The following is a 26,743-nucleotide window of genomic DNA, read 5'->3' on the forward strand; positions in this document are numbered from 1 at the left end:
AAAAGATCATTTATGTAGTTTATGAACACTTAACTTATATTAAGGTTTGCGGTGATCAACGCAAAAGCATTCTATATCTTTCCACCATTTTTGTTAAAAACCGAGGCTCAACACTTGATCTTTTAGGTAAGACTTTATTGTATTTATATGGCTAATTCACGACTTAATAAGTCAAAATAACGAGTAATCAACTCGTCTTGAAATAATGTTTCATACAAAATTTTCACGTAATTATAACCCACTGACCCTATATATCCAACATGTAATTTAAGAAGTTAACAACACTTATCCTAACACTCGAACTCTTGTGTTTAAGCCATCATCGCTCCCAAAAGGTGTATATGTGATGCATGTCATAACTTGATGTATATATTTCCTTTTTCGTCATATACCTGGAGTTGCTTGTACTTTATTTTCATTGGCTGATATCTTAGATCATGAACATTTAATTGACTGCAAGTCTCATTTAGGAAAACGCAAGTTTAGAGCCTGTTTGGTATTCTACTTGAATCCAATTTTTTAAACTCAAAAATAATATTTAAGTTTTAGGCTTTAAAAACTTGTTTAGTATGACTATTTTTAAAAACTAAACTCAAAACTAACTCAAAAATATATTATATTCTCTAAAAACACAAAAAATGAGTTTTTAGAGTTTTTAAATTTAAACTCACTCATTTTTTTTCTCTCCCTCCTCCTCTCTCACTCCAAAGCTATCTCTCTCTTTTCTTCTTTCTCTTTACTCTTTTCCCTTTTTTTTTACCTTTTTCGTCACTCCTCCAATCCGCTTTCATTATTTTCTCGGTTTTTTTTCTATCACTCCTCTTCCTCTTCCTCTCTATCTCCTCCGATCCTCTCACTTCTTTCTCTTTTCTCCAATCATCTTTTACTTTCTTTCCTCCTCTCTCCTCTTTCTCTCTCAACCCTCTTTTTTTAGATCTCTTTGTCCAGTTTAAGTTGTAAAATTTAAAATTTTTAAATTGCATACTAAACAAGTTTTTGAGTTTTAAAGAAAATTATTTTCAAGAAAAATTATTAAGAAATTTTTGAGAAATTATAAAAAATTTCAAATAAGATACCAAACAAGCCCTTAGGTTTTTGTTGTCGTTTGAGGTTTTTCAAAATTAAGGAAAAATACCGAAAAACCTTCTTCTGCATGCGCAGCAGGCCGGGAGCTGAGAGGATATGGAAACTACGTACATCGTCGATCATCTGTCAATTCTATAAACCCTAACAAGTAGTCGTTTTTTCAGCTCCTACAAGATAACTGATAATGTGTGTGTGTGTGTGTGTGTGTATCTTACGCAGCATCTGTGCGTTCTCTACCAACTTTTTTTAGTTTACTCTCGTCGATTATAACAGAAATCTCTCAGATTCTAAGAAGAACAAGAAAGGAAGAAGAAGAAAGTGTCATAGTTGATGACGTCCATAAAAAGAATATCAGCATATTTAAGCAGGCATTGCATGAAAGTCCAAACTTGCATTCACGTTGTAGCTCTCTTGTTTCTAGTTCTAAGAAAATCTCTATGGGTGTACAACTGTTTAAATCTCCTTCACCTTTAATCTAGGACGAAGCTAGATATTTGTATGAATGAGAGCATTCTCAAACAATAAAGTCATACTTAAAATGTTCAAGAATTTAATAAACAAAATACTTATATATTAATCTAGAAAGTTTTTCACACAACATTCCCTTACAATATCCCTCGAGCGTTTTCATGTTCTGAAAGCGTTGCATGACAACATCATTACCAATATCATCAAATATCTCTCTATAAAAATAACCATGTTATCATTCATCCATTGATCTCCCATCCGATTTCTCAATCGATTTTTCAGAAATTTTATGGCCAAAAATGTTCTTTCAACGGTTGCAGTAGCAACTGGAAGAGTTAGTGCTAATGTCACAAGCAAGTAAACCAGCGAATATCCCTTGTGTTTTTTGCATTGAGCCTTTTTTTTTTGCAAGATCTCCAATCCCTTTTAAACCTAAAAACTCAATGCTAGACCGCATATCCGCAATGTAAATCTCAAGTTGAATCTTTTAATTTAAAGTGAACGGTGAATCATTGGGATGCAAAAGGTGAAAGTCATTAGGGATTCAAAAGACAATTTTTTAATTGTTATTTAATTAGTGTTACTTATAAGGAATTAGAATGCATACAAATTTTTTAATTCGTCCCCCCTAAGCCTATTGTAGCTCCGTCCTTGCCTTTAATTAACAATGTAGTAATGTTATGAAATGACATCGATAACCTTTGAATCTATGCTAACGAGAATACTATGGAATGAGATCGATAACAACATTGTTAGATTGTTGATCAAAATGTTGTGTAAGAATATGTCCGAGAGAAAAAGAGAATGTTGAAATTCCTGAGACGATTTTTTTAATTAGAGTTTAGTCATATAAAGACTCATCATAATCGAACTCTTAAACTTAGGGATGGAGTTGACTTACTTCCAAGGCTGGCTAACATAAAACGAGTTCAAATGTTTTGCACTTATTTTGTGTGTGATCTTTCTGTAGCTTCTATCATTGATTAGCACATGTTAAGAAATTTAACATTCCTTAACTTTGTTATCATAAATTTAACACGTGTCGATCAATAATAGAAGTCATACACCAAATAAGTGTAGAAGCTTTAATCTCGGATAACAGGCGAGTACGCGGTACCACAACCAACCCAGCGAGTAGAGAAAGAAAGATCCGTACTTAAAAAATATTAATTAAATAAAATAAAAAGAAAAAAGATTATTTCTCCATCGAGAGAGACAGAGAAAGTGTTGAAGTAAATAAACAGAGAGGAGCCAAAACAAGGGCAAACAAGAAGAGTTTAAAGCAGCCTCGGACGAAGCCAAAGCCAAAATCCAATGATAGGCTCCAGGTAATTCAGAAGAATACAGTTTGATAAATTAAATGTCATAATATACGTCGTTGAAAATTTGAAAAAAAAAAAAAATTAATCGCTTATATTATAAATTTAATATACCGAATCACGGTTCAGTGCACTAAAAAATCTTTTTGTGGTAATTGACAACTCTAATGCTAAGTCAGCTCACAAATATTCAGATACAAATTTTTTTAAAAAAAAAAGTGAATTACAATATTGACCAGTGGGCTAAATAGCCAAGTGCGCAACATCCAAAGGAGAGAGAAAGAGGAGAGAGAAGCCACAGGACAGAAGAGCTCTGTCTTGCGGAGCTCCACCACTGTTCCAACGGCCTCCTTTCCTTTCTTTGTGCTTTATCTCTCTTCAAGCAGGTAACTTTCCCTTTCTCTCTCTCTGTGAATGTATATGTTTGAGTGCGTGTGGATTTGGGGTTCTGGGTTTCGTTTATAAGTGCTTTTTTTGTAAGCACTTGGAAAATTTGGATCTGGGTTGCTTTAGTTTCAACTGGACTTTTGATGGGTTGTGTTTGAATTCTGTTTTTTTTTTTTTTTTTTTTTTTTAAGTAAAGTTAGGAACTTTTTAGGTTGATGGATTTTGGGTTTTTTTTTGGCTTTTGTTTTCAGATGATTAGAGCTTGTTATTGGATCGATTCATAGAAATGCTCAAACTTTTGATTTTCCATTGTTTCTATTTTTGGGCGGTTTTTGAAAAGCGGGAGATTTGTGTCTGAATTGAACTGAAGTTCTGTTTTCTGAAGTGTCGAAAAGTCCGAAAAGAAGCAACCTGTTGATAGAAAGCAAGGTTTTTTTTGCTGTAAATAGAATTGCTCCAATGGATATCGTTTGTAATTGCTTTTTGGTTTTGGATTTAATGCTTGAGACTGAATTTGTACAGGTTGATTTCCCCCTGGACTGGATCCACGTGATCCGGTCACGTCGAAAAGGAATTCCCTGCTGAAATAGAAGCCTCATTGGGAACTTTAATTACTATCCCGGGAAGCTTCTCTTCTGATTTGACAGAGTATGCTTTTGTGAATCAAGATATTGACTTCAAACTTCAGGTTTCTCATCTGTTGGAAAAGGGTTTTGAAACAATGTGCTCGAAGGCCGGAAAGTTGAAATTTGTGAGCTGAAATTGTTATTATTGTTCGGGGTGGTTGAGGAGCGGGATATTGGTATGGCTGTTGCCAGGAGCAACAGCAGCAGTGCAGCATCAACGTGGCCGTGCAATTGTTACAAAGTTGCAAGCTTGACTTCCTCCATTTTAGATGCAAACGAGACTTCAAATCTAAAAGATCGGTACATGCTAGGAGAGCAATTAGGTTGGGGGCAGTTTGGTGTTATTAGGGTGTGCACCGATAAGTTGACCGGAGAGGTCTTGGCATGTAAATCAATTGCTAAAGATCGGTTAGTGACCTCAGACGATGTGCGAGGCATTAAACTTGAGATTGAAATTATGACCAGGTTATCTGGGCACCCAAATGTTGTCGATCTCAAGGCGGTGTATGAAGAGGAAGAGTATGTCCATTTGGTGATGGAGCTTTGCGCAGGAGGGGAGCTTTTCCACCAGTTAGAGAAGCACGGACGATTCTCTGAGTCTGATGCCAGGGTTCTCTTTAGGCATCTGATTCAGGTAGTTCTATATTGTCACGAAAATGGGGTTGTTCACAGAGATTTGAAACCAGAGAACATCTTATTGGCCACAAAAGCCTCCTCGTCTCCAATCAAGTTGGCAGATTTTGGTCTTGCAACCTACATCAAGCCTGGTAATTCCATATTTCCTTTATATTGGTTAACTTTATCCGCTAAAACTTTGAGTTCAGATTTTTGACAATATTTTTGGTTGAAGCAGGGCAGAGTTTGCATGGGTTAGTTGGTAGTCCGTTTTATATAGCTCCTGAGGTACTTGCAGGTAGCTATAACCAGGCTGCAGATGTATGGAGTGCGGGCGTTATTCTCTATATTCTTCTTAGTGGAATGCCGCCATTTTGGGGGAAGACAAAATCACGGATATTTGATGCTGTTAGGACAGCTGACCTGAAATTCCCATCTGATCCCTGGGATCGCATTACTGGATCAGCTAAGGATTTGATTAGAGCAATGCTCTATAAAGATCCTTCACAAAGGCTCACTGCTCAGCAGGTTTTAGGTAGGTCAAATGCACGTGCAAATACACACCACACACACAGAGTTTATTATAATGCTTTAACAGTCCGGACATCCCATTTTGGCATCTTTGGACTGTGGAAGGTGGTAATTGAAATTTAGTTAAGTTCTAGAAGATGACTGTATTAGAAGAATCAAAAGCAAATTTCATTTATATGACCGTATCTTTAAGTTACATGATTGGTAGGTCGTTCAAGAAACTGGAGAAAGGCTCTCCTTTGGTTAGCGCATATATAGATATAAGTCATATATCTGTCCGAATTCTTCAAAACATGAAAAATTATAACTTTTTCAGTCAAATAGGCCATTGCTCCTTGCTATTTATCTATACGCTGTAATTCTTCCAAGAAATCAAAATATTTGCATCAATGACTCCTGTAATCTGCACTCTCTGTGTTACTGGCAAATCAACGGAGTTTATAAGTTGGATTGACTTATCTGTGTTCTTTGGGAATTTCCTTTGTAGATCATCCTTGGATGAGGGTTAATGAACCATATCCTAAACAACCGAGTCAATGTGAAAATGGAGGCCGTGGAGAATGTGATGTAGCCGGCAGCTCATTCTGTACTATGTCCAGGAGTCAAGACATCAGCTTTGGCAATGCATCACATAATGCATGTGATGCCCAATCACCTACATTTACTTGTAGGTCATCTTTTTCTGCTCTCATGGTGGAACCATTTGCTCCCCACTTAGCATCAGGCGGGTTTTCATTCTGCAGCGATGGTGATTCTAATAGTTTGGAATTCTCCTCCCCCATTCCCTCAATGCCAAGCTTTGCATTTTTCAGCCCTGGTTCCTTGGTTGAGGAAGGTAGTTGTGCGATAGAGTTTTCAGCCAGCATATCCAGAGTAGACGCAATTCATGGAGGTATTTTGAGTTCCTTTTTGCTGTTCCCTGCACCAGTATCATAGAATTATCGTTGTCTCAATCGTTTTAATGGGAAGCTGCTCTTGTTGCCAGGTTCCCTTTCGTTCAGACTTGAAACGAGACAAATGGTTAACAAACCAGCCGAAGCTAAAAGGACAGGTGGAACAAGGACGTCAGCCATTCACAACAAGAGAAACCGTACGATTGGACTTGGTGAGCACGAGCAACTAGATTTCATGGTGACCGAGTCAATCATTCGTTGGTCATCATGCACAAATCTTCCTACATCTCTGAGATCTTCTCTTGTCTGTTAACCGTGTGGACCTGAAGCAGTAAAAGATAAGGCAGATGGCCCTGATGCCCATGTGAAGTCCAAAGTCTTTCACTCATGCATAGTATCAAGCACATATGTTACCGTTTGACTGATTCCTACTGCTTAGTGCCACTTTTCTCTGTAGTTTCGACTCCAAGTAGCTGGTGGTATGATGAGAGATATATAGGAAGAGCGACAGATGGAGGTGGAGGGTTCCGATGAAGTTTTATTACGATACCCAGAAAATGACAGGCTTCTGTAAGCTAGTGTAATGTATCGTTCGTGTCTCTGTTTCCGTTCGTCTGATTTGTGATGTTTAGTACCATTTTTCATGTTGGTAGCCAGAAAGAGTGCTAAATGATGTATGCCTAATGAGCTTCTGCCCTTTTGTATAAAGTAATTGTTCACAGCATTGCTTTCCAAGTCTTGTGATATGTCTTTCTGGCCTTTTTTAGTTATCCACACTATCAGTTTCATCAGCGATACAAGCGGTATCAGGAGGGCCGAACACGAGATCTCTGGTGCATGAGTAAATAATAAATACTTTCCCGTATGAGCCACAAGGCTGCCGTAGGTAGATTCTTGTTTACTGATACAATCGAAAGAACGAAAAACTACATATACATTCCAATCATATGACAAGAGAGATAGAAAGACAGATCACCTAACGAGAAAGAGAAACATTTGCTAAGAGTGGAAAACTGAGTCACTAAGCATGTAGGTAAACGAAGCACCATCTCATTTTTTTAATGTTCTGCCAAGTGCCAGCCCTACTTTAGGAGACAGCTTTCCGTTATCCATTGGCTTGCCCTAAAGAAAAGATAATTAATATTATCACCACAAACTATTAAAATAAGTACCAAACAGTCTTGCTTTTGACCTCTCATACAAACAAAAACGAATCAGCCATGACCTCACTTGTTCCCAATTTTTTAATTTTTTACGGGAGGGGGTTTGGACTCTAATTCGAGAGAAGAAAGTTTTGTATCTGATAGTCGGATCAGGTGGGCTGTCCATCTTAATCATAAAGATGGGTCCCTTTCTGTTAGGGTGCCATTTTTCCTTGTATGCTTGTGCTACATAAGTTACTCTCAACGCGTAGGTACAAACTACAAACCTCAATGCAAAGAGTTCCATGCCTATGCAATTTGGTCGAACAGTTCACCTAATCTGACTATCGAGCGCACAAAAAAAAAAAAAAAAAAAAATTTGTATTATGGTACCGATTGACCTAACTCATATATGTAGTTCACCTAATCTTCACAAATCACAAAAAGAAAAGTGCCCGCCAAAAATGGGGTGCTGCAGGATAAACCCCTCCAACCCTCCAACTCTCTGGAAATTCCCAACTCAAAACCAGAATCCCAGAACAAAAACCATCATCTCCTTCTCTTCCCCTTCCTACACTCAAACCGAAGATTCGAAAATCAAAGCTTTTTGCTGTAAACTTCAAGACTTTGAGTGCCTGCAAGCTTGGCATGGCCAGATATCCGGACCTAGAATACAATGCTGAAGGTGGTGCAGGAACTGAGTCTGCTGCAGAGATGACGGAAAGCGACTCGTTAGGAGATGTCTCGGTGTTGTTTGACATCGGAAGGCTTACATTGCGGTTCCCACCATTAGCGAGCGCAACAACAAAGTCCTTGCGGTTCCCATTGCCGCCGTTTCTGAAGATTTACATTGCCCCGGAGCTCTTCAGTGGGAGCCTCAATCCGGAATCCGGGCAGGTAAAATATGCTTTGATAAAAACCAATTTCCGCGCCACGTTAACTTACTAACTGGTTAGTATACATTTCATAACCACTCTGGTTGGTACTTTTTTATGCAGGTTGATCTTGAATTCAAGGCGGAGTTTTCGTTTTCGGTTGGGAGCATCTACAAGGCTCCTCCGCTGCTGGGGAAGACGGTATTGACATCCGAGGAATCGAAAGGAACAACGAGAAGCGGAAGAGGGGAGAGGTTGGACAAATAAGGAAATGCAGACTGGTTGGTGTGGCAACCGTTGATCCTATTGATGACTTTCTGATCAATCCTTCCTTAGCCTTCCCACGGAAGGCCTCGCCGACCTGAATGCTATAATTTCATTCTCTCAGAAATTATAGGTATCATCTACCATAAAAGTTACGAATTTTTTTCTGTGCTATCGTTCTCGTTCTGTAACTACAGCCATCACTTTATATGCTATATGGTTATACAACTCACTTGTGTGCTCCGTTGTCGTTTACTTGTTTTCAACAATCGGAGATGTTTCAAAATCATTCAAATGCCAGCCTCTGAGTGCCAACCAGTGAAGCGTATTGACCTTTCTTGGCCAATAATTCAGAGTGGGTTCCTAGTTCAGCTATCCTCCCATCAGAACACAATGCAATTTGATGCGCATTCTGAACTGTGCTTAATCGGTGAGCAATCACCAACGTTGTCCTCCGCTTCATCAGATGGTCCAGTGCATCCTGGACTAGGCGCTCACTCGCTGCATCCAACGCACTGGTGGCCTGCAGCAAAGAACAATACATGAAAACCTAACCTGGGATGGGGCTTGGAAAATGGTAATGGGGAATGAAAGTCATGAAACTGATATTTCCAGATTCATTTGTAATGACGATCAGGACTGGAACTAAATTTGTTCACCGGAACTAGAGTATAGACGTGATTAAAGCAAACTGGCAGTTTTACCTCGTCAAGTATTAGGATTGGGGCGTTCTTAAGCAGAGCTCTCGCAATAGCGACTCTCTGCAGGTGAAAAGAAAAATGGAAAAAGCATAAGTACCACTGCCTCTCTCCAATTTCCTCCCTCCCTCTCTCTCTCAACTGATTTTCATACCTGTCTCTGGCCACCACTAAGTAGACCTCCACGTTCACCAACCAGTGTATCGTAACCCTTTCAAAATCAAAATAAGCATTCAGTAAAGAACACACGAAATCACAGAGTAAACACAACATATTTCAAGGACTACCAACCTGTGGAAGTGAAATTATGAACTCGTGAGCATTTGCAGCTTTTGCGGCTTTTATCACGTCATCCTTTGACACGTGATCATCCGGAAGCCCATATGCAATATTTTCTCCAACAGATACCGAAAAGAGTACAGGTTCCTGTATCATTTTAAAATGGAGAAATGTAAAAAAAAAATGTTGAAAGTATATGAGCAAAACCAAGGTTAATATTATGTGAAAATTAGGAAGTGTGTAAAATTGTTATGTCAGATGTGGGGATTAGGTACGTTACCTGACTGACTATAGAAACAATCCGTGCCCATTCACTCTTGTCAAATGTTCGAACATCCTCTCCTGCAACCGTTATACGGCCTCTATTTGGCTGCAGAAATCAGACATTGAACTTATTCATAGTTTTCACCAACTGAAGACTAGTAAAATGAAATTGATGCCTCAAACATATAAAGAGAAGAAAAATAAGACCTCATAGAAACGTGCCAGTAGCTGTACAATAGTACTTTTTCCTGCACCACTTGAGCCAACTAGAGCAGTTACGGTTCCACACTTTAGCGTTAGATTTAGACCATTTAGAATTTCTACATCAGGTCTCAAAGGATAAGAGAAATGCACATCTGCATAACAAAATCAGGTTACTCATAGGCACATTGGAACATGGTATATGTGCATTCACTGTAGAACTTCAGCAGTAGAAATTCAACAGTAAACACTATATTCCACAATATGTAAATTATACCCAGATAATGCGCGTTACGGGAAACTTTGTATCATCTTAACAACTAGACATTGGCCTATTATATGTAATGTAATATTAACTAAAACCACAATGGGGGCAAACAGAAAGCAAATGTGCTAATCACTGCACTTCAATGAAAATGTATCCTAGATACCTTCAAGACAAACATTGCCAGACCAAGCTAAGCGACTAATGTTACTACCCGATTTCAGAGCTGACATGTAATGTGTATTTACTGACTGATTTGTCTCGCTGAGACCATCTATGAGGAACAATCTGTAATTTTCATCAAGTAATTTCTTTTGTTGCATTTCCCTTTCTAAACCATAAGCGAGGGCCTCATCAATTTCTACCCCAGATAAAACAGAGTTAATCCTCTCCACAGCAGCAAAAGTTCCACGAAGGTCTCCAAAGGTGTTAACCAGACCTTGAACCTGAAAGGTAGGTTACATCAGACACTTACCAATAGCATAGAGATGGAAATAGCAAACAGGTATAAAAAGTTTAAAACAATAGAAACTGAACTCACAGCAAATGTTAATGTGAAAGTATAACCAATGAAAGAAGCCACAGTTCCAACAGCGAGTTCACCCTGCAAACGGGAAAAGTTTAGAAAAACATATGATGAATTTCTATAATACAATTTCTGGTCAAGTTTTCTTCGGGGCGGGTGAGGGAGAGAGAGAGTGATTGACAATCATGAAGGCCTGAATTATTCTGCACAATTTGGTTAGCTGACAAGACGAGCTAGACTGAACACATGAATGGATGGTGGGAGATGAGGGACTGAATCTGAAGTAAACATTACAATGGTCACAAGAGTTTACCGCCTTCACTTTGCTTCCTCCAAGACAATATAAGGCCATTAGAGATATGTAAACAACAACTCGAGTCAAAGATTCATTAACAGATTTAAAAGTCCCAAGCTTTATCCCACTGCTCTGGTAAGCTAGCACCTGCCAAACTCATGAGAAATTTGTTTAGTGAAAGGGAAGGAATTTCCTGTTTTTGTATTTACTAGATTGCATTAGCTTACCTGTCTACCAAATGTTATCATTTGGCGCTTTTCCCCACCAAAGGATCTTACCTGCAATAGCAAGTGGTTACCATATCGATGATAAAGTGCACAAACAATCTTAACTCTCACTCAATTCTGATTTCTGAATGACAAAAGGTTGATAGGGATTATGATTCTAAAATCCTAATGGCGTGCAAATAATATAGCAAAGGACTTCAGAAAACTTACAGTGCGTATGGCAGAAAATGTTTCTGACACACAATCAGATATAGATGCTTGCGCCAATCCATGAGCCACGAAAACGGGCACAGTTGATCTCTTGTATACAGCTTTGAAAAGATTGATAAGAGTCAAATCAGAGAAAATAATATGTTTCAAGCAACAAAATACCAAAATTTCCAACCTAAAGGCTACTGTTAAACATTAGACAATAGACAACCATTAAAAGGATAATTAGGATGTGAAGAACCTAATATGATGCAATCGGCAATTCAGATACTAACATACACAAATATTATTGGTGAAACATCACCAATTAAGAGTTGATATGATGTATAAAATATTCCTAATCCATTACAATATAAAATAATGCTAGTTCTATTCTCGTACCATCTGCACCCCACATTCAAACTAATTTAAAAAATGACAAAAAAATACGAACTTTCACTGAGGTGCTTGTCACTTCTAATCTGTGAACATTTCAGCATACTAACAGATTAATAAATATAAGCATGCAAATCAATATTAAGCTCTGAGGATTTCTATAATTAAATCACATAAAGAAAACCGCAGTTTTATGTGACAAAACCATGCAATATCAATTTAAAAGAGTCTTGAAGATAAGATAAATACCAACTAAAATAGACACAGTGAGCATCAGCACCGCCAAGATTGGGGCAAGTTGGGGAGCCAAAGTAAACAGTATGCATACTGTCCCGATAACCTATAAAAACAAAGAAAACAAAACATATATTAGACCCACATGAACATGAGTCGAAAATTAACCCAGATTTCTCCTGCAACAATTTGATTCATACAATTATAATAACCACATTCGCAAAAAATAACTTAATGTCAGTATAAGTACATCCAAAAATCGGGATACCATTTGGTGCTCTAGTGGTGAAACTGAGTGAATTTCAAAACCAGGTATTACATGCTTAAATGGAGGCAACATAAAGCTCACTTGTACTTGGTGGTAGAGTTGCTTGCCTCAGTAAGTGCCCTGAATCCTCGGTCCCTCGATATGTTGTCGCTCACAACACTTTTAACAGAACCCAAATCAGATGTCAACAATCCCGTCAGTTCACCAACCTATACGGAGCAAATCCAACTCAATCAGAATGCACAAAAAAAAATCAAAAACTCCTCATTAAAAAAACTATCACAATCATACCTTGTAACGGTCAAAAAATTCGACCTGCAACAATGAACAAAAGAAAAGCAGGATCACAAATTAAGAGAATTCAGGTTTGTATTAATCGATACGATCGAAAATGAAATGACTGGAGTTTTACCTTCTGAATCAAAACCCTTCCAAAAATCTGGGCTCTGAGCGTGGACATAACTTTTTCCCAAATAGTATTCAAATTAATAACAAAGATGACCGTTAAAATTGGCTCCAATGCATACAAGACACCGACTTTACTCAGCAGCTTCCACAAAGGCTCCGGCCTCTTCCCAATCAGCACTTCAAAAAACCGCCCTAAAAAAACAGCAAGTCAGCTACATTGGTTTTAGGGATTTTATTTTCCTTTCTGTCCATTCAATTTTCTCGGCAACCAAACAGGCAAAAAATGGAAACTTTGAAGCGAAACAAAAAATTGGTACCCGAAAATATGGGCATTGAGAGAGTGCAGGCACTGCAGCCGATGAGGGCGAAGGCGGAGACGGCGAGCCGCAGCTTGTGCTTGAGCAGGAGGCTCCATAAGAGGCCCCAGCCAATCACGCTCGGGGGCTGGACATTGGCGTCGGACTCGTCAAGTTTCGGGTCGGGCTCGCTGACAATTGCGTCGGAGGCGGGTCCGGACACGTAGGCGAATGAGGCGGCGGTGGTCTTTATGGGTTTTCGGAGGCGGAGTGGAAACCGCGGGAAGGGATGTGATTGACGGAGAGAGGAGAGGGCGAGTTTGGAGGCGACTGTGCGAGCGCGCGTCGGGGTGGGAGTGAGAGGGAGAGAGAGTACGAGAGAGGTCATGGCGGTTGCTCTGTTGCCGCTCTCGAGAGTGGATTGCTTGGCAGTGGAAATAGGGATTAGAACACGATATATTCGCCACCACGCGCCAAACTCCGAAAGTATATCTCTCTCTCTCTCCGTAACCATTTCCGTAACCATTTCTTATTTCTCCAAAAATGATTTTTCATTTTTTTTAATATTTGAGGGTAAAGCATTTATCTTTACAGCCAAGGTCGGAAGCTCGATTTGCTCAACATTGATATTATTTCTACAAGAGTAAAATTGTCCAACAAAATAAGAAATTACCAATTTAATCATATTCGAACTTGATATTTATCTCTACAATCGAGGTTTGAATTTGTTTTCCTTACATTGATATTGTTTTTACAAAAATAAAATAGTCCATCAAAATAACATCAATTACCAATTTAATCATATTTGAACTTGATATTAAGGTTGAGGCAAATTTCATATATGCCAAACAAAATGAAACCAAACTAACTACGCTTTGGTAACGTTCGAATCAATTTTACACTTTTTTTGTTTTGCAGTAAAACCAAACCACTCAAATTAGTCTAATTTAAAATATTTAGATCGTTCAGTTTGTTTGATTTAGCCTATTTTCAATTTATCAATCACAAAAATAGAACAAATTCATGTTAGAAATCATTTTAACAAAAAAACTCCATCAAAATTATACACACAATATAAATTGATTAATTTTACGACGAAGAAATTATATTAACAATATAAATTGATTTATTCTACCTCTTGAGTTGACCGAACTTTAATTTTTTTACCATTAATGTCCTCAATGTTTCACTGCGTCACGGGCAAAACAGGGACTAGAAAAAGGAAATAAAATAAATTGAGAGGGAGGAGGGGGGGGGGGGGGGGGTCGGGGGCAGAGAGGAGAGAGAGAGAGAGCGAGTACAGCTTCAGCACTTCCAGTACCCGGCCACGTGTCTCATCGAGAATCATCTAGAGTTGAGACCCTCACGAGATTCTGGTCTCCGCCCCATCGCCTCGATTCACCACCCAACTCACGCAATCCCAACCAAATCACCTCAACTCGTCCCTTCTCGCTCCTGCACTCAGCTCCTCCTCCTCCCCCTCTCTCTCTCTCTCACATCAACTCGTCCCTTCTCGCTCCTTCACTCAGCTCCTCCTCCGCCCTCTCTCTCCTCTTTCTCTAACCGCGCGGTTCCATGCGACGCAACTAGTCGCATCTCCGCACGAACATTCCTCGCCAGCTCTAGAAACCTCCAGAAGATTCTTACGCTTTTGACTTTCTGCTTCCGAGAATCCGATGGCGCAGCTTCGTTGCATTCTCCTCCTCGTTTTGCTCTCCTCTCTGCTTCCGGCTCTTCGTGCCAGTGATGGCGATGCTGATCCGATTTACAAGTATGCCCTTCCTTTCTGTAATCTTTCGTTTAATTTTTGGAAATACTTGGATTTTCGCTTTCATTTTGTTTCAGTTTTTCTGTGTTCGTATCAGTATCAGTATTTGATTTGATTTATTTATATTAGTCGAGCTCATAGAGTTGTTTATTTGGAGTATTTTAATTCAATTGAATGCTCTAACTGTATGATTGATGAGCTAGGTTTAGTTGTTTGGGTAACCAAATTACAGAGAAATTTGATCAAGTTTTCGTGTTTCCGGGGTCGAAAACTCGGAAATGGAATTGGCACACCGAATCAACGATTAGTGTGATGCTTTTGTTAACTGATGGCACTGTTGTTAAAATCTCTGCTACGTATAGGCGCTAGGCCCCTCTCCGCGTCTCACTAGCGCCTAGCGTCTTTTAGAACATGAAGGATTTATATTATTAAACTTAAGAAAATTCTACAATCATTTAATGCTAGGAAAAAATAAAATAAAAATATTTTATACATAACTTGCATTTAATTGCTATAACAATGGTTATGCTGTGTCATAATTCATAAATTAGATTCAGGAGCTTTACCCGAATGAGTATATTATTTGATGTGATTTCATTTCACAAGTGCAAAATTTACATTCACGGAATTTCATTTCGTCATGTTTCGTGTATTTATCTGTTTTGGGTTCGCTCTGACGGTTATGGAATGATAATCATTACGGTTTTATGGGTTTTCCAGGTCTTGTGTGGCGGAGTGCGAAAAATCTGGGTGTGTAGGGGACACATGCTTTCAACACTGTAAATTTTCTTCAGATGGGAAACCTATTGATGGTCCGTGGTACATGCAAGAGCCCCTCTATTTGCGCTGGAAGCAATGGGACTGTCGCAGTGACTGCAGGTACCACTGCATGCTTGCTAGGGAGGAAGAGAGAGAGAAACTCGGCGATAAGGCTGTCAAATACCATGGGAAATGGCCATTGCGACGTGTTTATGGCATCCAGGTCTTTCACTGATATTTTGTAGAGAGCGTCGGTTGATTATTAATCTGATTAAGCTAATTTTACTTGCTGATATGGCCTAACCATTTTAATGAACTTGTTTAGGAACCCGTTGCTGTTGCTCTCTGTGCTATCAATCTTGCCATTCAATTTCATGGTTGGATATCATTTTTCATCCTTGTATACTACAAGTTGCCTTTGAATCCAAATAAGAAGACGTACTACGAGTATACTGGTATGTGGCACATCTATGGGATCTTATCAATGAATGCCTGGTTTTGGAGTGGGGTATTTCACAGCCGGTAAGTGGTTTTGAATTCCTCGACACCATAAGTGATTTATATATACAACAGTTATCTGCTCCAAAATGTCAACTTTAGGTGAAAGATAATATTTTAGTACTTTGCACTCCTTAGACCTCGCAACCTATGGATTTATACAAATTAATTGTCGCAGTTTATAACAGCAGGACAAGAATTTGTGTAGTGTTGTGCAAATGGAATTAGGGTATTCCATCGTCTAGAATTCTCTGCCAATTTTTCAACAGTAAGATTATGCTATAGCTTGTGGTTCTGACCTTGTAACGAATACAAAACTTTTGTGCGTTGGTTGTGCCTCGTGTGAAGGAAGAACACAATTTTGATATGTTCATCTAAAATCTTATGTTAATTGTTTTCAGACAGTTGTTAACTGCTTCTTTCCTTATCCAATGTAGAGACGTAGAGTTGACAGAGAAGCTGGATTATTCTTCTTCTGTAGCACTCCTTGGATTTTCACTCATTCTGACCCTATTTCGAGCTTTTGATGTGAGAGATGAGGCTGCAAGGGTCATGGTTTCTGCTCCGCTGATTGCTTTCGTGACCACACACATACTGTACCTGAACTTCTATAAACTTGATTACGGTAAGACATTTTCCAAAATGCCCCGGATATCATTGAATGATAAACCATATCTTTCTGTTGCAAATTCGAGCCAAACCTTTTGTTTGCCGTGTCAATGAGCTTATACAAGTTTTGCAGGTTTGAATGTGAAGGTGTGCATGGCCATGGGTATTGTTCAGCTTCTTACATGGGCAGTTTGGGCTGGTATTAGTCACCATCCATCGCGAGTGCAGTTGTGGGTGGTAGTGGCAGGAGGAGCCCTTGCCCTGTTCTTCGAGATATACGACTTCCCACCTTACCGAGGCTTTATAGACGCGCACGCACTCTGGAACGCAATCAACATACCTGTTACATACCTCTGGTGGAGTTTTGTGAGGGATGATGCCGAGTTTGTTACATCAGCTCACCTTAAGAAAGCAAAATAGTAGATCTGAATCGAAAAGCATATGAAGTGATTAAATGGTGGGTTGGATCAAAGACTCAAAGTACATGACATGCTCAGCCCTGTTAATCATATAATGTTTTCTTTTTTTTCTCATGTGTATGCGTTCCTCCGAAATGCATACCGTGATGTGGTTCCCTTTGTTTTTGCATTTCCCATTGGTATCGGCCCAATTGTTTCCGCCGTGTACGGTGGGCTACTTCTTCCGATGGATCCGGATTTTCAGGTCATTGTGTTGGTGTTTTTTTCCTGGGAAATCTCAGTTTCTAGATGTAAGAATTGAATTCTCAAGCTACTTTATTGTGCTGTAAATCTTTGTGGAATGCCATTTTAGCATGTTGTATGGTGATGTTTAATTAGGGCTAGCAGAGTTTATGGAGAAAGGTCAAGGTATAGGAGTGTTTTTATTATTAACATGTCAATTTTGTTTTTTTTTTTTTTTTGATAGACGTCAAAATTTTCTGCCAACCGTGTCAACAACGCATTTGGTTTGGGTGATTTTAGCATATATTTAATATTAAAAAGTTAAAAAAAGTTAAAAAACAAAATATTTCTCCCGACTTTCACTCATACGTTCTCTCTTTTTCTTTCTCATTGTTTTAAAAACAAAAATAAAAATATTTACGCACACAAAGTGCGTAGGCATACGCTAGTATATAAAAAGAGAAGACAAAAATAATAAAGTTGTAATTTTATTGGATTAGGAACGTGATTGTGTAAATCTTAGTATATTTAGGAGTATCTTATATATTCCCTCGAGTAGTTAATATCTTGTTGGAGTTGTAATTCTATTAGGTAAGGATTTAACTTTCTCTACTGCCATAAATAAAACATAATGTTGTGATACAACACACATCTCATAATTACATCTCTCTCCTCTCTTTGTTGCCCCAGGCCTTTCTCCCTCTCTGTCCTAAATACAGTTCAGTAGAATAGGCTTACAACAAAAGCTTTTATAATTTTAAAATTGCATTTTTTTCATCTCATTTATAAATGAAGAGAAATACTACTAAACGTAGTACTAAGTGACAAACATATGTTAATAAATAAATAAATAAAATTAACGCGTGTGACAAAAGTTTAATTATCTTTAACTGCAGTCCCCAAAAATAAAATTTTATTAACGTAAAAAAAAAAAAAAAAAAAAAAAAAAAAAAGGGTGATGCATTGCATTTTTGATATGCGGTGCTTGGGCTGCAAGTGTTTGACAGATAATTTTTGGCATCAAAGACCAACAATACGCATATGATTCGGGCCCACCTTAGGGTTTTTGGAACGCAACCCCACATATTCTACCACTTCATCAGCAACCAGATCAAATTTGCAGCAGCGGCGCCGTCTCTTCTCCGCCGCTTCCACGTTCAGACGCCTCTTCAGTCTTCTCCCCCAGCCGGTAGCGCGCCGGTATGTGAGCTCATCCACCTAACCAAAGATTTGATCTTTGTAATTTCATCCGTTTTTAGCTTTTGGGATTGGTTTAACTGTGTCGTTTCGATGCAGATGGATAACGGAAAAGGGATTGAAGACCCGGAGAAGAAGAAGAAGAAGGAAGAAAAGGTAATTTTATGGAATATTGCTTCTTTTGATGTTGTAATTGCAGGCCCAGATGGATACTTTGTGAATTACTGGATTTTCGAAAGAGAGTAATTTGGGTTTTTGATATTTGGTCAGGCAAGAGAGAAGGAATTGAAAAAGCAGAAAGCTTTAGAGAAAGCTGCTAAGCTTCAGGTAATGATGGTGAATTGCATTTTGGTGTTAAGTTTTGGATTCAATTTTCGGTTTCGTCCACACATTGTGTTGTGCTGTGTGTTGAATCATCCTATGATAATGTTAATGTCTGAGATGACTGGTAAAAGAATCAATTTGGTTTTAGGCGCAACAAGCGTCGAGTTCTTCTTCGAAAAAGAGTGAAAAGAAGCATGTAAAGCGTTCCAACCAGGAGGAGGAGAATGAAGAGGACTTTATTGATCCAGAGACTCCATTTGGCCAGAAGAAACGGATGTCGAATCTAATGGCGAAAGAGTATAGTCCAAGTGTTGTAGAGAAATCGTGAGTGTCATGATTGCTTTTTTTTTTTTTTTTTTTGACCACTTATTCCAACAATTTTACTTCTTAGTTATTTATATTATCTATGCTTGACGATTTAGGTGGTATGAATGGTGGGAGAAGACAGGGTTCTTTGTGGCAGATGCCAAGAGCTCCAAACCTCCTTTCGTCATTGTGAGTGTCATATGCATCAAACTTTTTCTTGGGTGTGCATTGATTTGGGTACCAATAAACAAAACAAAATTAATTTGTAATGTATTATAGGTTTTGCCACCTCCCAATGTGACTGGTGCCCTTCATATTGGCCATGCTCTTACTGCTGCTGTTGAGGTGATTCCTGTGTTTGTGCTGTTCTTTGGTGATTTGCTAAGTGTGTTTTCTAAAATAAAAAACTAATTTGATGTAATTTTGTTATATGCAGGACACTATAATTCGTTGGCGGAGAATGTCTGGTTACAATACCTTGTGGGTGCCTGGAATGGACCATGCTGGCATAGCAACACAGGTTGTGTTTCTTTTAACAAGTACTGAATATTTACTTTAGTTTAGTTTTTGTGTATTACGATTACCAATATGAGCAAAAGTCGTTGGTGGAGATCAATCTGCTGTGTACCTTTTATTTGGCCTTCTTTTGGGTGTGGAAGAAGGACCAGTTAGTGCTCAGGTTCGTATGCATTGTCTTGAATTTAGGCGCGTTTTGAAATGCCTTTCAAAACACTGGACTTGAGTCAACAACACATGATATGTCCTTTTCAATGGGTGCATTGCTAATAGCTCATGTTCCATGAATTTATTAACCTTATCATCTTGACCATATGCATGTATATGAATTTGAACCTGGATTCTGTATATGTCATATGTTATTTGCTTGCTGGCTATAACATCATGTGTCGTTTATAGGTGGTTGTAGAAAAGAAGCTAATGCGTGAAAGCCAATTAACCAGGCATGATATTGGTCGCGAGAAATTTGTGGCTGAAGTGAGTTTGAACTATTACTAGTTTGTATTTGATCCATACATATGATGTTTTAAAGTCAATTGATCTATCCATACTTTTTAATAATGTTGGTTGGTTATCTTTGATTGTGAAAGGTTTGGAATTGGAAAAATAAGTATGGGGGCACCATTTTACAGCAGCTACGTCGTTTGGGTGCTTCTTTGGACTGGTCCCGTGAGGTAATCAGTTGAGTCCTGGAGTTCTTTTGGAGCAATGTATTAGTTGTCTTGTTAAACTGCTTGTTCTCTCTCTCTCTCTCTCTCTCACATACACACACATGTATATATGTTACTTATTTCGTTGATTTTTCCTTTGTTTTCTTCTTAATTGTAGTGCTTTACAATGGATGAGAAAAGATCAAGGGCTGTGACAGAGGCTTTTGTAAGGCTTCATAAGCAAGGGCTTATCTACAGGTATGCTCGGCATAGGAGCTGTGTTGTTCTTGGTTTAACATGATGTTTTGGTGGATGCTTGCTATGGTTTTTGTTTGATATTATATGTATTTATATTTTTTAATTGAGTTAATCAGTTGGGATAAGGATTGGGTGATAGTACTAACAACCAAAGGACTTCTCCAATCAACCACATTTATAATCATCCTCTTGTTAATGTCCTTTTATTCATTTTGGTTAGGACACATTTTTGGCTTTTGTTTTGCAGGGATAATCGCCTAGTTAATTGGGATTGTGTCTTGCGGACAGCAATATCTGAAATTGAGGTCAGCCTTCTCCTTTTAGTGGCATACTTTATCAAATATTTTCAGTATTTAATTATTTATGAAATTTTTGGTCTATGTAGGTGGACTATATTGATGTAAAAGAAAGGACGCTACTAAAGGTTCCTGGGTATGAGAACCCTGTAGAATTTGGAGTTTTGACTTCATTTGCTTACCCTTTGGAAGAAGGTTTAGGTGAGATTGTTGTGGCCACTACTAGAGTGGAAACAATGCTTGGTGATACTGCTATTGCTGTACATCCTAATGATGAAAGGTATCAGCATCTTCATGGGAAGCATGCCGTTCATCCTTTTAATGGAAGAAGGATTTGTATAATATGTGATGCAATTCTCGTTGATCCAGAATTTGGGACTGGTGCTGTGAAGGTAAACCGTAAATCTAACATATAAGTTGTGAAATATTACGTTGAATTTCTTTTCTGGTTTATGTTTCAGGTTATAAAGATTTGTTGATCTTTCTCTTTTGCCTCCTGCAGATTACACCGGCCCATGATCCTAATGACTTTGATGTTGGAAGGCGTCATAATCTTGAATTTATCAACATCTTTACTGATGATGGAAAAATAAACCAGGATGGTGGAGAATTTGCAGGGATGCCACGTTTCAAAGCCCGAGAGGCAGTGACTGAAGCACTAAAGAAGAAGGTATCTGTTTACACTTTACAGGACTATAAGTGTAGCATATGCATAGATGTTGATTAAAAAAATTCACTCCGATTATCAACGTAGTTTGTCTTATTTCTATCGATTATTAAATGCTTACCCAATAGATCAACATATTGCATTCTCATAATTCCAGACACTTCACGCAATTTAATATACCCTACTTGTAATATCATCACTTGTCAGCATCACCAGTTTTGTATTGCATGTGCATCAACCTTCCTAGTTGTTGGAGGGGACTGTCTGTTTGAATCCATCTGTTCACAATTTTATGGGTATTTCAGTGACCTTATTCTCCTTGCATTTAGGGCCTCTTTAAAGATGCCAAGGCCAATGAGATGCGCCTTGGAATTTGCTCTAGAAGTCAAGATGTTGTGGAGCCCATGATAAAGCCCCAGTGGTATGTTAAATGCAGCGGTATGGGAAAAGAAGCCCTTCATGCTGCCATAGATGATGAGAATAGGAAGCTTGAGATCATCCCGAAACAGTATACTGCTGATTGGAAAAGGTGGTTTTTTTCTTTCTTTACCTTTTTGGAATTTCTTGTGTATGCATTGTAAGGATAATAAGATCATACTTCCAGAAAGTTTTGAACAAGTCAGTGGATGAAATCTAGTTGTTAGCCTTGGGTCTCGACAATTTATATAAAGAAACCTCCAAACAAAAAGGTTAAACGTTGTACTTACTTCTGGTCTCAATTGTTACAGATGGCTTGAGAGCATTCGTGATTGGTGCATTTCAAGGCAACTCTGGTGGGGTCACCGTGTTCCTGCATGGTATGTTGTTTATGAGGGTGATAGTCCAGACAATTTTGGAGCGTCAGATGAGCGATGGGTGGTTGCGAGAAACGAAGAAGAGGCCAAAGCACAGGCTAGTCTAACATTTGAGGGGAAATTTCAGTTAATGCAGGATCCTGATGTGCTTGACACGTGGTTTTCTTCTGGTCTTTTCCCATTGTCTGTGTTGGGCTGGCCGGATGATACAGAAGATCTGAAGGCATTTTATCCTACTTCAGTTCTTGAAACCGGGCATGACATTCTCTTTTTCTGGGTTGCTCGTATGGTAATGCTTGGAATTACTTTGGGTGGCAACGTACCTTTTACAAAGGTGGGGAACTTTTTTAACATTTTGCATGTATAACTTTATCTGTGTGTTGCATATTGCCTAAATTATAATTTTCCAGTTGCCTTATTATGAAATTCAATAGCATGCTGTACTTAAGGGCACAGGGTGTTTTCTACTTGGTAAAAGCTTGAAGGAAAATAATTTCTGTGAAATTATACTACATTGTTAATTCGAGTTCCATTTTACGTGTTTATATGTATACTAGCTCGATTGGATGCCTAGTGGGTTTTTGTCAGAGACACATGCCTTTGCTCACCATCTTTAATTTTTGCCAAAGTGGTCCTGAGCATGCAAAGATGGTGTTGATTTTAGATTATAGTTTGGTTACTGAAGTGACAGGTGGAATCTGGTTGCTTTGCAGGTATATTTGCACCCTATGATTCGTGATGCACATGGGCGTAAAATGTCCAAGTCCTTGGGGAATGTCATTGATCCTCTTGAGGTAATAAATGGTATTACCCTTGAAGGTCTCCATCAGAGGCTTTTAGAGGGAAATTTGGATCCCAAGGAATTGACTGTAGCCAAAGAAGGGCAAGTAAAGGACTTTCCTAAGGGTATTGAGGAATGCGGTGCAGATGCTCTCCGTTTTGCCCTTGTCTCTTACACTGCTCAGGTTTAAGATTCGTTCTTTATATTTTTGGTTGAAAACTGTTTTTCTTCCATGGATATAGTGACATATCTGATTGTCCTTCCTTGTCTTTTCAGTCTGATAAGATAAATCTGGACATCCAAAGGGTTGTGGGTTATCGTCAATGGTGTAATAAACTGTGGAATGCAGTACGATTTGCTATGAGCAGGCTTGGGGATGATTATGTTCCCACCTCAGATGTAAATCCAGACGCGCTTCCATTTAGTTGCCAGTGGATACTTTCAGTACTAAACAAAGTCATCTCCAAAGCTGTTTTGTCACTGGAAGTGTATGACTTCTCGTATGCAGCCACTGCAGTGTATGCCTGGTGGCAGTACCAATTGTGCGATGTCTTTATTGAAGCTATCAAGCCTTACTTTTCGGGCAACAATCCAAAGTTTGAGTCTGAAAGGGGTTTTGCACAAGCCACACTATGGTTATGTCTTGACAATGGTCTGCGGTTGCTTCATCCATTTATGCCATTCGTCACAGAAGAACTGTGGCAGCGCCTTCCATCACCAAAGGATCACAAGAGGCCAGCCTCAATTATGATATGCGAATATCCTTCCACTGTAGAGGTTGGTTGGTTATTTTTTTCTTTTCAAACATAAATTGGATGATCCTGTCCAGCCTAAAGCTAGAGGCAAATGATCATGCAAAAAAGTACACTTGCATCATTGTTCTTCATAGGCCGTAAAGGATTACTCATGGGAATGGTGGTTTTCATTATGACCCTTACGACCCTGTACTTTTCTGATGTTGTGGAGACAGTATGTATAGTAACTTCCTATCTTTGTCATTTTTACAGTGCTGGACAAATGAAAGGGCGGAGTCCGAGATGAATCTTATAGATTCTGTTGTGAAATCTCTTCGTTCACTTGCAAAAGAAAGTCGTGAAAGGTATATCTTGTTAGAGTGAGTCTGACCAATTTTGATTTGCCATGTTGTGAATATCTCTAATTAGGGTTTATTTCTTTCAGGCGGCCAGCTTCTGTGCTTTGTCGAACACCATTAGATAGGGAAATAATATGCAGCCGTCAAGTGGAGATTGAAACGCTGGCCAATTTGTCATCTTTGACAGTAAGTCAAGTGATGTATTCCAAAAATCTGCTCTAGCAATTTTCTATCGAGTTTTACTCTTTTCCTCAACAGAAGCAACAAAATTATAGAAGGAACTTCGTTTTGACTGACCATTACACTGTTTAGTTTCAGTTTTGTTTTACGCAAATTCAGTTAATATATGAAAATTTCTTATCCTTGCAGGTAATCAACGAGAACGATGCTGCTCCAACTGGGTGTGTGGTGGGTGTTGTAAATGAAAACCTTTCTGTTTATCTTAAGCTTCAAGGAAGTCGTTCATTAGAAGCCGACCTTGAAAAGATCCGGAAGAAGATGGAAGACATTAAATTGTAAGCTTGTGATTGAAATTACTTGGTGACAGAAAGCTCAGATTAAATTTTAAAACCCCTACACGTTTCGAGTGGTGACAACTGTTTTATTAACTAACAGGCAACAGGAGAAGCTATCCAGGGCGATGAATGTAGCCGGTTACAAAGAAAAGGTCCCGGAGAAGATTCAGAAGGCTAACGCGGACAAGCTCGAATCACTCGTGAAGGAAAAATTGTCTCTTGAAGAAGCAAGCCAGCATATGGAAGCACAGATATCGAGCAACGAGCAGTAACGACTTGCAATTTTTGTTCAATGACCTCGTAGCAACATGCAGTTAGACACCTTTCATCGCTGAGGGATGAAAATTGGCTTCTCGTATGTTGTCCAATTTGAAAGTTGATCAAGAACTATTTGTTCGTATTATATTACTCGCAAATTTGCTTTGTTATTGATAATTTAATGAGATTTTCCTACATTTTTGAGTAATTATTTTTTTGTACATTATATCTTACATAAGTGCTTCCGTACAAGACAAAATTTTGTGCGGAGCAAAAGCACTTTTGCAAGGCAAATATCACTGCAAAAACGAAATCAAAATTTGACGCTTCTCACGGAAGCTACTTTTTTACATTGTATAGACTAAGATGTTATAGACTAAGACTAAAATTAATCGGAAAAACTCCATAAGGCAACGTCAGCACAAATATCCACGTCATCATCCTCACTGTAATGGGGTGGAGGCAATAGCATTCCTTCCGCCATGTCTGCCAGCAGTCCCGGCATCCCGAAAACCGCCTCCTCGTCCATATAGAACACTTGTTGCTGCTCCGATGCGGACGTGGACTCCGTTGGAGCCGCCACAGAAGCTCCACAAACCTCATCCGACTCCTGAGTCGGCCGAAACGCCTCTGCCGCTTCTGTGGCAGCCGTCTGAATGTCCTTGGCGTTGGAAGAAGCCGGGACAGGCAGCCTCCTCGCGGAGTCAGCAAAATTAAGGCAGGCGGACCTGCCCCTCAGTGCAATGGCCGCCACGTCGTGCGCGCGGGCGGCCATTTCTGCTGTGGGAAAAGTGCCCAGCCAAATCCTTGTCTTTTTGTTGGGCTCGCGCACCTCGCACACCCACTTGCCGGAGTTCCTCCTCCTTACACCCCGAAACACCGGGTGCCGTGTCTCTCTAAACTTCTTCCGTCCAGCCCGCTTCTTCGGGCAAGTAGACGCCAGCAGTACCTCCTCGTCCGACAAGGTCATGAACATTGGGCGAGCACTGCTGGTCTCCGAAGCCGACGATGATTCCCCCGGTGGGTCCACGTAGTAATTAGAGCACCCATTCATTTCTGGGTACGAGAGTACTGAAGTTTGCTTTTTACGCTCTTAACTGACTGAACTACAAGCGAATCGAGCTGTATAAGCAGATATGGAAACTGGGAAGTGTGGATAATCTGGTACTTTGCAGTTTTGGAGTTGGAAAGTGGATAGTGATTAAAAAGGACTGAGATATTGATTGTGATGATTCTGTACCCTTCGTGGGGATGATTTGGTGTATATATGTGACCAGAAAAAGGTGACCTGGCAAACATAAAACGCGCACACGGATACAGGCTGGGTCTATCCTGGGTTGGGCGGCGCGGGCCAGGCAGACAGTCAGGGACTGTTAGTGCGACAGCTGTCGTACTAATGTATGCCTCCCTTCCTTTTTCGGAAGTTGCGGGTTTGGCTTGTGGTATTGTTTGAGTGTGCCAAGTGTGTGGATTCTGAGTTTTGACTGGATGACTCACACAAACCTCGTTTAATAATATATTTGTTTAATGTGAATGCTGTCAGGGTCAAAGGTCGGTCACGGTCCCTCATGGCTCAATCTGTAGTTTGTTTGCAAGCCAATTGTGCTTTCACACCAGCTGCACTCTGGGGAGACATAGTCCTCGCCGATTTGTTACTCACTTGCGGGTTGATTTTATTTTTGGAAAACTAACGAAAAATGTTTGAAAACTTTGAGTTCTAATAATAAAGATAAAATAAAAGATAAAGTGAATAGTACCAGGATTGATCTTTTAGTGTAAAAATTTGATTTTTCGTTAAAGTGAACAGTACCAAGAACTTTTCGTTAAAATTCTTTATTATTTTCTTCAAGGCGTTTTTTTAATGTAATTTAAACGCACGTATTGTTTTGGCTAATTGGTTTGATTCATTCCACAATGGTACTGTGTCCACTAGTTAAAGGATTCTTCGAGTTCAAATTACACTTTGATATGAGATGACATTGTGGACTCGTTTGGAATTGCTTTAAAATGATTTAAAGCAGTTTTTGCTAAAATGATTTTGGAACCACTCTTTAGTAAAAA

At 39.1% G+C, this 26,743-nt stretch overlaps 6 protein-coding genes across 6 annotated transcripts; 4 read left to right on the forward strand and 2 right to left on the reverse strand.

Moving 5' to 3' along the window:
- Nucleotides 1-3,088: 3,088 nt before the first annotated feature.
- Nucleotides 3,089-6,649, forward strand: LOC137733391 (calcium-dependent protein kinase 17-like). Its single transcript, XM_068472544.1, has 5 exons — nucleotides 3,089-3,259; nucleotides 3,783-4,653; nucleotides 4,740-5,036; nucleotides 5,520-5,924; nucleotides 6,018-6,649. The coding sequence occupies exons 2-5, from the start codon at nucleotides 4,065-4,067 to the stop codon at nucleotides 6,236-6,238; spliced, it is 1,512 nt and encodes a 503-aa protein (XP_068328645.1). The 5' UTR covers nucleotides 3,089-3,259; nucleotides 3,783-4,064; the 3' UTR covers nucleotides 6,239-6,649.
- Nucleotides 6,650-7,715: 1,066 nt separating this feature from the next.
- LOC137734521 (uncharacterized) lies at nucleotides 7,716-8,209 on the forward strand. The gene is made up of 2 exons (XM_068473768.1): nucleotides 7,716-7,964; nucleotides 8,066-8,209. The coding sequence occupies exons 1-2, from the start codon at nucleotides 7,716-7,718 to the stop codon at nucleotides 8,207-8,209; spliced, it is 393 nt and encodes a 130-aa protein (XP_068329869.1).
- Nucleotides 8,210-8,347: 138 nt separating this feature from the next.
- LOC137733987 (ABC transporter B family member 28) lies at nucleotides 8,348-13,241 on the reverse strand. The gene is made up of 16 exons (XM_068473213.1): nucleotides 12,774-13,241; nucleotides 12,461-12,648; nucleotides 12,340-12,363; nucleotides 12,156-12,257; nucleotides 11,796-11,886; nucleotides 11,172-11,272; nucleotides 10,962-11,012; nucleotides 10,753-10,881; nucleotides 10,455-10,517; nucleotides 10,080-10,359; nucleotides 9,655-9,803; nucleotides 9,464-9,553; nucleotides 9,196-9,330; nucleotides 9,059-9,115; nucleotides 8,911-8,967; nucleotides 8,348-8,729 (listed from the first exon to the last, which is right to left on the reverse strand). The coding sequence occupies exons 1-16, from the start codon at nucleotides 13,138-13,140 to the stop codon at nucleotides 8,493-8,495; spliced, it is 2,121 nt and encodes a 706-aa protein (XP_068329314.1). The 5' UTR covers nucleotides 13,141-13,241; the 3' UTR covers nucleotides 8,348-8,492.
- Nucleotides 13,242-14,024: 783 nt separating this feature from the next.
- LOC137733392 (uncharacterized) lies at nucleotides 14,025-17,166 on the forward strand. Its single transcript, XM_068472545.1, has 5 exons — nucleotides 14,025-14,523; nucleotides 15,241-15,502; nucleotides 15,605-15,801; nucleotides 16,215-16,402; nucleotides 16,520-17,166. The coding sequence occupies exons 1-5, from the start codon at nucleotides 14,429-14,431 to the stop codon at nucleotides 16,804-16,806; spliced, it is 1,029 nt and encodes a 342-aa protein (XP_068328646.1). The 5' UTR covers nucleotides 14,025-14,428; the 3' UTR covers nucleotides 16,807-17,166.
- Nucleotides 17,167-18,031: 865 nt separating this feature from the next.
- Nucleotides 18,032-24,879, forward strand: LOC137735681 (valine--tRNA ligase, mitochondrial 1-like). Its single transcript, XM_068475128.1, has 21 exons — nucleotides 18,032-18,227; nucleotides 18,324-18,380; nucleotides 18,495-18,551; nucleotides 18,697-18,872; nucleotides 18,971-19,043; nucleotides 19,134-19,199; nucleotides 19,291-19,374; nucleotides 19,770-19,847; nucleotides 19,961-20,044; nucleotides 20,199-20,278; nucleotides 20,526-20,583; nucleotides 20,664-20,966; nucleotides 21,077-21,244; nucleotides 21,571-21,770; nucleotides 21,970-22,369; nucleotides 22,749-23,000; nucleotides 23,093-23,593; nucleotides 23,824-23,915; nucleotides 23,996-24,095; nucleotides 24,279-24,424; nucleotides 24,525-24,879. The coding sequence occupies exons 1-21, from the start codon at nucleotides 18,069-18,071 to the stop codon at nucleotides 24,694-24,696; spliced, it is 3,306 nt and encodes a 1,101-aa protein (XP_068331229.1). The 5' UTR covers nucleotides 18,032-18,068; the 3' UTR covers nucleotides 24,697-24,879.
- A 148-nt stretch (nucleotides 24,880-25,027) lies between these two features.
- On the reverse strand, nucleotides 25,028-25,905 carry LOC137735682 (dehydration-responsive element-binding protein 1D-like). Its single transcript, XM_068475129.1, has one exon. The coding sequence runs from the start codon at nucleotides 25,734-25,736 to the stop codon at nucleotides 25,071-25,073; it is 666 nt and encodes a 221-aa protein (XP_068331230.1). The 5' UTR covers nucleotides 25,737-25,905; the 3' UTR covers nucleotides 25,028-25,070.
- Nucleotides 25,906-26,743: the final 838 nt, after the last annotated feature.

Source organism: Pyrus communis, chromosome 5 (assembly GCF_963583255.1).
Source record: "Pyrus communis chromosome 5, drPyrComm1.1, whole genome shotgun sequence".
Lineage (NCBI taxonomy): Eukaryota > Viridiplantae > Streptophyta > Magnoliopsida > Rosales > Rosaceae > Pyrus > Pyrus communis.